Below are 12,901 nucleotides of genomic sequence, written 5' to 3' on the forward strand. Positions count from 1 at the left end.
TGCAAATACATATGCTAAAGTCTCCAGGGCCATGATGGAAAGAAGCTACTCCATGGACACAGAACAGTGTTATACAAAAATCAAGGAGCTCAGGCAAGCATACCAAAAAGCCAGGGAGGCGAACGGGCACTCTGGGTCACAGCCCCATACATGCCGCTTCTACCGTGAGCTGCATGCAATTATGGTGGTGACGACACCACTACCCCACCACTGTCCGTGGACAGCTGCAAGGGGGGAGTAGCACGGAGCGAGGAGAATGAGTTATTGGAGGACGAAGAGGAGGAGGAGGACAGTGCACAGGTGGCAAGTGGGGAATCTATTTTCCCCCCCATCCAGGAACCCTTCTTAACCCTGGAGCCAATAGCCTCCCCCACTCCCAAAGCATGCTCCCGGACCATGACCCTGGAGGCACTTCTGGGTGAGTGAGAGCTTGATCGGAGCCATGCAGTTGGGGGTGGGGGGAAACCCAGTCGCGCTGGGTTGTTCACGTTTAGTTTAAAGGGCTCCTCCCTGCTCAGAGCCTCATCAGAGCCCCACGATGTGTGTGTGTGGGGGGGGGGGGCGGGTGTTGTGTGAAGTGATCATCCCAGACAGCCCGCAGGCTGCCTGCAAGCTGAATTCTGTTGCCTGGCCACATGTGATGGCTTACTCACTCCAATGTGGCAGGCACTTCAGTATAAGAGGCAAAATGAGACCTTGTACAGAAAGAATATGTGCTGTGTGCTATGAATTGCCTGTTTCACTGAGAAATAGTGTCCCCTTTGTTCTCTAAAATGTATCTATTAAAATACTACCCTCCATTTTTCTCCTCCTGCAGCAGGAAATATTTCAATGCAGCCCCTATCTACTCAGTCCCAGAGGCTAGTCCAGATTAAAAGGCAGAAAAAATGTACGTGGGATGACATGTTTGCCGAGCTTATGCAGTCTGCCCACACTGATAGGGCCCAGTTGAATGCATGGAGGCAAACAATTGCAGAGTCGGGTAAAGCGTCACATGAATACGAAGAGAGGAGGGATGTGCGCGATGAAAGCAGGCAGGATGCTATAGTCAAGCTCACGGGGGAGCAAACTGATATGCTCCGCTGTATGGTAGATCTAATGCGGGAAAGGCAGCACGACCACAGACTGCCGCCGCAGCCCCTGAATAACTGCCCTCCCTCCTCCCCAAGTTCCATAGCCTCCTCACCAAGACACCCAAGAACACTGGGTGGGGAGGCTACGGGGACTCACACAGTCAACCCCAGAGGATTGCACAAGCAGCAGAAATCTGGCATAATCTAAATTTTGATTTGGTTTTTGGACTTGTCCTTCCCTCCTCCTCCACCCCCTAACCCAATACCCCCTCTCCCCCGTCTAGCTTCTGATTTCTCTCAATGTTTTGTGCAACAAATAATAAAGAACGGTTTTTAAACAATTGTGACTTTATTTCCTTTAATATATATATAGGGGGCAAGTAACTTTAAGAGAAACAAACATAACTCTCACACCGTACCCTGGCCAGTCATGAAACTGGCTTTCAAAGCTTCTCTGATGTGCAGCGTGCCCTGCTGTGCTCTTCTAATCACCCTATTGTGTGGCTGTGCGAAACTGGCCGCAAGGCGAATTGCCTCAACCTCCCACCCTGCCATAAACATCTCCCCCTTACTCTCACAGATATTGTGGAGCACACAACAAGCAACAATTACAATTGGAATATTGGTTGTGCTGAGATCTAACCGAGTCAGTAAACTGCGTGAGTGCGCTTTCAAACATCCAAATGCACATTCTACCACCATTCTGCACTTGTTCAGCCTATAGTTGAACTCCTCCTTACTACTATCCAGGGTGCCTGTGTACGGCTTCATGAGCCATGGCGTTAAGGGGTAGGCTGGGTCCCTGAGGATAACTATAGGCATTTCAATATCCCCAACAGTAATTTTCTGGTCTGGGAAGTAAGTTCCTTCCTGCAGTTGTTGAAACAAACCAGAGTTCCTGAAGAAGCAAGAGTCAGGCACCTTTCCCGGCCATCCCACGTTGATGTTGGTGAAACATCCCTTGTGATCCACCAGTGCTTGCAGCACCATGGAAAAGTACCCATTGCAGTTTATGTACTGGCCGCCCCGGTGTTCCCGGGCGAAGATAGGGATATGCATTCCGTCTATCACCCTGCCGCAGTTAGGGAACCCCAGCGCATTAAAGCCATCCACAATTGTCTGCACATGTCCCAAATTCACTACCCTTGATAGCAGCTGGTCAATGATTGCGTTGGCTACTTGCAGCACAGCAGCCCCCACAGTAGATTTGCCCACTCCAAATTGATTCCTGACTGACCAGTAGCAGTCAGGCATTGCTAGCTTCCACAGGGATATCACCACTCACTTCTCTACTGTCAGGGCAGCTCTCATCTTGGTATTCCTGTGCTTCAGGGCAGGGGAAAGCAACTCACAAAGTTCCATGAAAGTGGTCTTACGCATGCGAAAGCTTTGCAGCCACTGGGAATCATTCCATATCTGCAACACTATGCGGTCCCACCAGTCTGTGCTTGTTTCCCGGGCCCACAATCGGCGTTCCACAGCATGAACCTGGTCCAACAGCATCATGATCTCCCAATCACCACATGCGATGCTGTCTGTGTCCATGTCCTCATCACTATAGTAATCGCGTTGTCGTCACTTCATCGCCTGGTTTTGCAGATACTGCATCCACATACTGCTGGATAACGTGTGAGGTATTTACAATGGTCAAAATTGCAGCGGAGATCTGATCGGGCTCCATGGCTATGGCGCCTGCACAGGTAATCCTGGAAAAAGGGCGCGAAATGTAAGAGAGCAGAATGGCAGCGGAAGCTGTGCTGTTTGGTTCACGGTAGCCGAACAACGGCGGGAAATGTCCTCTGTGGCTTTCACGGAGGTGGGAGCCCAGGACAGACAACATGGAGAAACTCGGAAGCGTGGCAATAGCGGGAGAGCAGAGTTGGTGGTGGAAGCTGTGCTGCTCAGTTCACGATGGCCAAGCAGAGTTGAGTTGGAGAGGTGGATTCATAGTAGCTGGTGAGCAGTGGTGCACCGTCTGCTGAAAGCAGTATGGTGTCTGCACGCCACAAAGGCGCAAAACGATTGTCTGCCATAGCTTTCTGATGACACACACCCAGAAACACCTGCGAGAATGTTTTTGCCCCACCATGCACTGGGAGCTTAACCCAGAATTCCAATGGGTGGCGGGGACTGCGGGAATTGTGGGATAGCTATCCACAGTGCACTGCTCCAACATTCGATGCTAGCCTTGGTATTGTGGATGCAATCTGCCGAATTCATGCGCTTTAGTGGGGACACAGAAGACCGAATGTATAAAATAGCTTCTGAAAATTCGAATGGAATAATTTTGAAATAATTTCGTACTGTAGACATACCTTTTAGTTTATCTGTAAAACAGGTATAAAAATTCAAATTCTGTGAGCCAAATTCATGCCTGGTGTAATTCCAGTACAGTCAGTGCTTAGACGCTGTAGTTACAAATACAAATAAACTGAATGACGGAGTGACATGAAGGGGAGAATTTGACCTGATTATTTTCCTGTGGTGTTTTGTTTCAGTGGGCCAACCACTGTGCAAATGGGAAACATTGACAAAGCAGTGGCAACTGTAACTGGTCTACAGGTTGGTACCTATCACTTCCGACTGACAGTGAAAGATTACCAGGGATTAAGCAGCACAGCTACACTCTCTGTTACAGTTAAGGAAGGTAAGCCAAATCACTTCTTCATGTGCAAAGCAATGTGACTTATGTTGATCATTTAGAAAACGGGAGGAAATTAGTAAAGAACTAGATTACAGATTTGGTTTCAAGGGAACTCAGAGAAACCTACTGGACTAAAACCAGTATCTAATCAAGAGATATTGTTTCTTATATGACTGTAATATCATTACTTCTAGGACTTTCTTTAAGTTAATTACATACGCAAATATATTTATTAATTGTTTAACAAATGTCCATGGGAATGTGTTAACCTCAGCATGTATCCTTTGTGAATAGAATAATATTGCACTCTCACAAAGTTAGCAGCAGCTGCCTGTGTGGTTAAAGTAATACTCAAACACAGGCTCAAGTTCCAGCTAAAATCTCACAGTAATTACATGTTTGTTCATCTGTAGGACAGAGGCAGAGAAACAGTGTTTTGCCCCACACTCACCCCGCAGAAAGCCCTGCTGTAGTTACAATGCTGTTTTTCTGCTGTCCTGCACTATATAACAGGAGTGGCCAAAGTACAACTCTGGAGAGAAATGCAATCTATACTTCACCCTGCACTTTACATTAATCTTTAATAGGGAGATGCAGAGGGCGGGGATGGCCAATCCCAGCATCTATTGTTCCCTCTTGGTCTGAATATTTAGGGGCCGATTATCTCCATGGGCTTGCATCCCTTTGTTAAAGATGCTGTGTTCTATTGCAAGCAAATCAGCTGAGGCCCTTATCGCAAAATTTGTTTGTGCATATTCTGCCAAGTTATTTGTTTGTAGCCTTACCTGCCATTCCACTCTGTAAATATGGCACCTTCTTACTCAACAAAGCTGGCTTTAGAAACAAAAATGTGTTTTTAATGCTTTTTGCTCTGGTTAGCACTGCAGCACCAGCACAGCTGGGGGAAAGATCTGGTCTCTATTCCTTCATGTGCATCATCAACAGAACTGTTTACCAAATTCCAATTACACCTCCAATCGGTGACACCTGTGCAAACCCACTGAAGGCAAAGGAGCTGCACAGGTGCCCATGAGGGCCTCATTTGAGCTCTGGAAGGCTGTACAAGTGGTGATGATCAAGAAGAGAAGAACCCAGCTTGACTCTCAGATCCCAAGTTGAGTTTATGAGGCTAGGACTTGTGAAAAAAAATCTTTTTCTTTGTAAACTGAGAAAATCTAATCTGGAAATTAAAAGAGAATAAATATAGAACCCCAGAGTGCCAAATTTACAGGGTCACTTTTCAAAGTGGGAGCACCCTTCAATAGTAATCCTGTCAGTAATGCAGCTATTTTTCTAGACTCTAGTAATCCTGGGGTCAAATTCAGCCCTGCCATCAACTGCTTCATTGACTTCAGGAGAAAAGTATGCCTTCTCTCACTGGGGCTGAATTTCACCTACTCCCTTGTTGACACTTTTGAACAGAATTATTTTCGTTGTCTTTGGCTGTCTGAAACACAGAGTATTGTACTATGGAGAGGCTGTGTGTGTTTCTCTGCAGTTGTGTATCATTTACATCTTGCACCTTTTGAGAGAAAACTCTCCTGCTTTACTGTCTTTGTGATTAGAAAACAATAGTCCTCCCCGGGCTCATGCAGGAGGCAAACACATTCTTGTGCTTCCTAATAACTCTATTACATTGGATGGTTCACTGTCTACTGACAACCAAGGGATTGTATCATATCTGTGGATTCGGGATGGCCAGAGCCCAGCAGCTGGCGTAAGTATTTTGAAAGTATTTAACTGGAGACAAAATCTGCCCTCTCTTGCATGCATGCAAGCCCTCTGACTTCAATGTACCAGGCTGGCAGATGTGCCCAGTCAGTTGCTATAGGGATTGGTGTTACGTCTGGTTTTATTTCACTATTCTATATTAATAAACTGGTACAAGGGGTAAATGGCACTTTAATTACATTTGCAGAATATACTCTGTTTGGAGGACCAAAGCAGTCAGGACAGAGATGCCAAAGACACTAGATAGAGAGTTTAGAAATATGGCTATGTGATAGTAAAATGAAATTCATCTGGGGAAAATACAAGCTAATGTGCATGAGGGAAAATGTGTAACCCAGATATTCAAAAAGGAGGAAGATCATTGTAAAGCAAAAGTGCTGATAAAGCCTGAAGAATGAGGGCAGGCAGCAAATCTGATATGAACTTGCAATGAGATGATAACAAAGAAACCAATCTTGTTTTATCATAGACCAAAGAGCAGATGATCTAGCTCAATAGGACACTGGTGGAACTACCCCCAGAATGTTGAGTGTGAGTCAGAGCTCTTTGGTATCAGTAAGATGGTGACAAATTGGCAGGAACTGAGGTGGGAGGAGCAAAATGATTATGAATCTGAAGGGAGTGATTTATGTGAGAACATTAAAAGAACTAAATAGGCTTTGCATAATAACAACAGAGAGTGATGTCAACAGTCTACATATAAAGGGCATAAACACCAAGGAGGGAGTTGAATTGTTTAGAGTCCAAGGAGATAGAATTAAGAATATTGAGATAAAATTTAAAAACAAAAATGTAGACTGAGTCTTATATTTTCAAACAGATGTGCATCTAAGTACTACTCTATGTCAGCCTTGAACACACAATCTCCTTTTACTAGCTTTATCGAAGGTGTCCACGCTGCGTGGGCATGTACACAGCACTAAGGCTACGTCTGTGCTGCAACTGGAGGTGTAATCTGCAGTTTGTGTAGATATACCATATCTGGGCTATCTCTAATCTACTTAGCTTGCTAAAAATAGCAGTGAGGGGGCGCAGTGGTGTGGCTTGTACAATCCATGCTGAAACCCACTGTGCTGTGTCCTTACTGCTAATTTGAGAGAGAGATAATTAGATTAAAACTAGCACGGGTATGTCTACACAAACTGCAATTACACCTCCAGCTGCAGTGTAGACATAGCCTGATTAACACCTCCCAAACTTGTACTGGTCCATTGTAAACCCTGAGAATTCTGGGAAGGATTCTTTCAGGGTGGTCCCTTTGTTTGTTTTGAAGGTCTGAGTGCAAGCTTTGTAGTGGATTTTCCATTGCAGACAACTGTTAAATCAAGAATGGATGTTTTTCTAAAAGATCTGCTCTAGGAATTATTTTGGAGAAGCTCAATAGCCTGTGTTATACAGGAGCCCAGACTGGATAATCATAGTGGTCCCTTCTGGCCTGGAATCTATGAATTCACATTCTGCGGCTAGACGGATGTACGGTTTGCAAGCCTCTGTCCTCTCAAGGAGTATAACCCTGTGCTGCTATCTTTTTTTTTTTTTTTTCCAGGATGTGATACATGGCTCAGACCATGAGGCAGTTCTGCAGCTAACCAATCTTGTGGAAGGACTCTATATTTTTCACTTGAAAGTCACAGATGCTAAAGGAGATTCAGCTGTTGACACTACTATAGTTGAAGTGCGGCCTGGTATGATCATTAAAAGGTCATCTATAAGCTGTGTATACCTCCTCATCTTTTCTTTGCTGCTGGCAAGATACTGTCGGGTTATAAATATGGCTCTGATTCACCATCGCCTTGCATTGTTATTTACACCCATTTAAAGTGGATGTAAAATACTGTCACCTGAATTCTCCTTTTACATTGTGACAGGGTCGGGCTAGATGGCTATAGGAGAGTAATAGAAGGCAGATATATTAGCCTCATGCTAATTAGGTCCCTTTTCCCTGGGTAAGGTAACAGGGAAGGTTCCAGAACAATCAGGAACCTTCTGGAGACCATTAAGACAGGCTGATTAAAACACCTGCAGCCAATCAAGAAGCTGCTAGAATCAATTAAGACAGGCTAATCAGGGCACCTGGGTTTAAAAAGGAGCTCACTTCAGTTGTGGTGTGCGTGTGAGGAGCTGGGAGCAACAGGCACTAGGAGCTGAGAGTGAGAACGTGGACTGTTGGAGGACTGAGGTATACAAGCATTATCGGACACCAGGAGGAAGGTCCTATGGTGAAGATAAAGAAGATGTTCGGAGGAGGCCATGGGGAAGTAGCCCAGGGAGTTGTAGCTGTCGCACAGCTGTTCCAGGAGGCACTTTAGACAGCTGCATTCCACAGGGCCCTGGGTTGGAACCTGGAGTAGAGGGCGGGCCCGAGTTCCCCCCAAATCCTCCCAACTCCTGGTCAGACACAAGAGAAATGGACCTGGACTGTGAATTCAGAAAAACGGCCAGGCTGAGGGCTGCCATGAAGCTCCAAGGCGAGCAAATCCGCCAATAAGTGCAAGACCCACCAAGGTAGAGCAGGAACTTTGTCACAACGTGCATTGGTGATACTATTGTACGTCCACTTTGCACAGGTATAAATGTTTGCATCCTTTTCAGTCAGTGGAGAATTAGGCCCCATAGTTTTAAAAAAGTTGCCTTATTGATTATATTACAGGTAACACCATTTGTTTATTAAAACTGAAAGATGTATCTATATTACTTATTTTCCATTATTTGTTTCAGTTTTGCATTTCAGTCATTTTGGACAATGCAAAGAGACCATTCACTTTTATTTTTAGTCACTTACCACTCAGTTACACTTCCTGGTTCTAATGTCCAGTTGCAATGTTTGGGTGAAAAAATACTTCCACGGAATCTTCATTTGCTTAAATAAGACTTAATTTCTATTGGAATGTTTTCTCTTGGTTTTAAGTTTTTTGTAAAAGTTATTTGGGAATGGATAGTTTTGTGATGAAGGCCTGGGGCGGGTATTTGGGAGATCTTAATTCTAAACCTGGTTCTGCCATGGATTTCCTGTGTGATTGTGGCCAAGTCACTTAGCCTCTCTGCCATGTTTTCTTCATCTGTACAATCAGGATAATACTTATGTCCCTGGGTTGCTGTGAGGCTTGTGATATTTGTAAAGCCCCATAGAAGGGCAAAATATTATTACCTATTTTGTTCATTCCCTCTGGGGCACCTGTCATTGGCCACTGTCGGAAGACAGGATACTGGGCTAGATGGACCTTTGGTCTGATCCAGTACGGTTGTTCTTATTATATTTAACAAAACCTACAATTATTGAGTTAAATTTGCCTCAAAAATGTGTCTAACTTTTCTGTCCCAAGTTTATATTCCTCATTTAGACTCACTTGAACACATGCTGTCCCAGTAATGATGGATTTAAGCACATGCTTAATTGCTTTTCCTGACTCTAGGCCTTAAAGACTGATAAAACCCTCCCTAAATGTGGTCTCAGGAGAAGGTGACATCAGGGTTTTTTTTACATGGATCACATATAAATGAATGTGAGTTCACTCTCATGTTTTAAAGCACTGAACTCAAGCACTGTGACTTAACGCAGTGACTTTCAACCTTTCCAGACTACTGTACCTCTTTCAGGAGTCTGATTTGTCTTGCCTACCCCAAGTTTCACCTCGCTTACAAACTACTTACTTATAAAATCAGACATAAGAATACAAAAGTGTCACTATTAATGAAAAATTGCTGACTTTTTCATGTTTACCATATAATTATAAAATAAATCAATTGGAATATAAATATTGTCCTTACGTTTCAATGTATAATATATACAGCAGTATAAACAAGTATATAGTATATAGAGCAGTATAAACAAGTCATTGTCTGCATGAAATTTTAGTTTGTACTGACTTCGCTAGTGCTTTTTATTTAGCTTGTTGTAAAACTAGGCAAATACTTAGATGAATTGATGTACCCCCTGGAAGACCTCTCCGTACCCCTAGGGCTACATGTACCCCTGACTTAACTGATTGGGTCTGGTCTCTTTATACATGAGCAACCCTGCAGGACAGCTGGTGAAGAGACTTGGCATTAGCTGTAAAGGTTCGTTGATTCTCATTCCTGTATGTAGAAACAGTGCTGGATTGTAACCAACTGGAGTAGAGGGTAATGAGATAGAAACTTAGATATTCTGGTATGTCTCAAAATTAACTAAGTACCCTTCCAAATTACCTTCACTTATAGAGATCAAGGGTAGGGGAACCTGGGTTACTAATCACACCCTTCAGTCAATTCTGAAATATTTGCCAGTCTCTGGAAAAAAAAAGTGTTGTTTTTGTTTTCTCAGACCCTAAAAAAAATGGTCTGGTGGAGTTGATTTTGCAAGTCGGAGCTGGCCAGCTGACTGAGCAACAAAAGGACACCCTGGTGAGACAGCTAGCAGTGCTGCTGAACGTCTTGGATTCAGACATCAAAGTTCAGAAGATACAAGCCTATTCAGATTTAAGGTATGCAGATATCAGGATGTGTGGGATTATGGAGGTGTATGCTCCCCTGTGACATCCTAAAAGAAAAGTTAAAATATTGTGATAGATGCTAACGGGTTGCATGTTAGGGGTCACTTGTGTATAAGTACCTAGGGAAGCTCTACAGTAACTGCACCCAGAAAGTCTTTAAAGGATACTGTGCGGCTTAAAGCACTCTTCTTTGTCTGGGCTGTTAGACCTTTCTGAGTTTCTTTTGCGTTGCAGAGAAGCCGCACAAAATTGTCGCATCATCTTTTCCAAATCTTGCAGTCCAAGGGGAATATTGGACTAGGGGCTTCCCAAGTGAAAAGTGATGAGGCTGAGGGAAGGAAAGGAGCACCACGGAGAGAGGCAGCCCAATGTAGTTGCTTCTTGGGACAGGGCAGTTGAGCTTTGTGAGTTTTTGCAAAAGCGAGATGTCTATAATGCCATTTTTTACTACCTCTGTTCAAGGAAATAGGACTTGTATACATTTTATAAATAAATAAGTTACACTGAGGCCAGATCTACATTAGAAACTTTTGCTAATTAAGCCATGTCAGTTAGGGGTATAATCTTTTTTGTGTGTGAGAACATTTCTATACCAGCAAAAGCCTTAGTATAGGTGCAGTTATGCTGGCATATAAGTGCTTTTGGCCAGTATAACTTACTTTGCTTGAAGAACTGTTATAAGTTATTACCAGCAAAATATTATAACTGACAGTATTTTGGGGGGCTGCAGGATGGCAGCAGTTAGATTTTAAAAGACAATTTTTACTTTTCAAAACTAGTAAATGAGCTTTGTGATTCTTCTTGACACTGCAATAACTAGTAGCTTTTTGTGCAGCTGCACGGAAGAGTAAAGACAAGTTGAGATAGATTTCCCTGGAGCATATGCTTTAGCAATATTAGTTCTTCTACGGGTAGTAAAATCCCTGTAGTAGGAATCTGGAACTCGAGAACCTCATTTTAAAAAACCTCCCTGCAGACACTTCTTTCACATCTTTCCCTCTATTTCAAAGAGACTGCATTTATTTATCTTGATGTCTTTGTTTCATTTACTGTCTTTGTCCTTCCAAAGGCTAGATGGAGTGAGACAGAGAGACTGTCAAATAAGCAAATGTTTCATTAAGCAAATGTACTTGTCTGGGCCAGGTCTGTGTGATCAAAGCTTCTTTTTTTTTCCCCTTCTCAAATGTTTGATGCCCCAGGTGCTTTAGATGCTTTTTCACAATCAGTATTGGGGACTGCTGGGTAAGTGAGGAGCAGAAGGTCACTGAGCATGCTCAGCAGTCTACCTGGCTTCTGAGTAGTATGGAGAAGTGTGTGTATATAGGGCCCTACCAAATTCATAGATACTAAGGTCAGAAGGGACCATTATGATCATCTAGTCTGACCTCCTGCACAACGCAGGCCACAGAATCTCACCCACCCACTCCTACGAAAAACCTCACCTATGTCTGAGCTATTGAAGTCCTCAAATCATGGTTTAAAGACTTCAAGGAGCAGAGAATCCTCCAGCAAGTGACCCATGCCTCATGCTACAGAGAAAGGCGAAAAACTTCCAAGGCCTCTTCCAATCTGCCCTGGAGGAAAATTCCTTCCCAATCCCAAGTATGGCAATCAGCTAAACCCTGAGCATATGGGCAAGATACATCAGCCAGATACTACAGAAAATTCTTTCCTGGGTAACTCAGATCCCACCCATCTAATATTCCATCACAGGCCATTAGGCCTATTTATCATGAATATTTAAAGATCAATTAATTACCAAAATCACGTTATCACATCATACCATCTCCATAAACTTATCGAGTTTAATCTTAAAGCCAGATAGATCTTTTGCCCCACTGCTTCCCTTGGAAGGCTATTCCAAAACTTCACTCCTCTGATGGTTAGAAACCTTCGTCTAATTTCAAGTCTAAACTTCCTGGTGGCCAGTTTATATCCATTTTGTTCTTGTGTCCACACTGGTACTAAGCTTAAATAATTCCTCTCCCTCTCCAGTATTTATCCCTCTGATATATTTATAGAGAGCAATCATATCTCCCCTCAACCTTCTTTTAGTTAGGCTAAACAAGCCAAGCTCCTTGAGTCTCCTTTCATAAGACAAGTTTTCCATTCCTCGGATCATCCTAGTAGCCCTTCTCTGTACCTGTTCCGGTTTGAATTCATCCTTCTTAAACATGGGAGACCAGAACTGCACACAGTATTCTAGGTGAGGTCTCACCAGTGCCTTGTATAACGGTACTAAAATCTCCTTATCCCTACTGGAAATCTCTCTCCTGATGCATCCCAAGACCGCATTAGCTTTTTTCACAGCCATATCACATTGGCAGCTCATAGTCATCCTATGATCAACCAATACTTCAAGGTCCTTCTCCTCCTCCGTTACTTCTAATTGATGCGTCCCCAGCTTATAACTAAAATTCTTGTTATTAATCCCTAAATGCATAACCTTACACTTCTCACTATTAAATTTCATCCTATTACTATTACTCCAGTTTACAAGGTCATCCAGATCCTCCTGTATGATATCCCTGTCCTTCTCTAAATTGGCAATACCTCCCAGCTCTGTATCATCCACAAACTTTATTAGCACACTCCCACTTTTTGTGCCGAGGTCAGTAATAAAAAGATTAAATAAGATTGGTCCCAAAACTGATCCTTGAGGAACTCCACTGGTAACCTCCCTCCAGCCTCACAGTTCACCTTTCAGTAGGACCCATTGTAGTTTCCCCTTTAATTCCTTATCCACCTTTCAATGTTCATATTGATCCCCATCTTTTCCAATTTAACTAATTCCCCATGTGGCATGGTATCAAACGCCTTACTGAAATCTAGGTAAATTGGATCCACTGTGTTTCCTTTGTCTAAAAAATCTGTTACTTTCTCAAAGAAGGAGATCAGGTTGGTTTGGCAGGATCTACCTTTTGTAAAACCATGTTGTATTTTGTCCCATTTACCATTGACTTCAATGTCCTTAACTAATT

At 43.3% G+C, this 12,901-nt stretch overlaps 1 protein-coding gene across 4 annotated transcripts in view; it reads left to right on the plus strand.

The window, feature by feature from the left end:
* The window catches only part of KIAA0319 (KIAA0319 ortholog), an 89,257-nt gene that overhangs the window by 54,541 nt on the left and 21,815 nt on the right, over window positions 1-12,901 (plus strand). For all 4 annotated transcript variants that reach the window (XM_038389385.2, XM_038389384.2, XM_038389386.2 and 1 more), the window contains exons 13-16: window positions 3,572-3,720; window positions 5,283-5,434; window positions 6,995-7,133; window positions 9,752-9,911. In XM_038389385.2, the coding sequence (XP_038245313.1) occupies window positions 3,572-3,720; window positions 5,283-5,434; window positions 6,995-7,133; window positions 9,752-9,911 (600 nt within the window). The remainder of the gene's footprint in view (window positions 1-3,571; window positions 3,721-5,282; window positions 5,435-6,994; window positions 7,134-9,751; window positions 9,912-12,901) is intronic.

This window comes from Dermochelys coriacea, chromosome 2 (genome assembly GCF_009764565.3).
Source record: "Dermochelys coriacea isolate rDerCor1 chromosome 2, rDerCor1.pri.v4, whole genome shotgun sequence".
Taxonomy (NCBI): Eukaryota; Metazoa; Chordata; order Testudines; family Dermochelyidae; genus Dermochelys; species Dermochelys coriacea.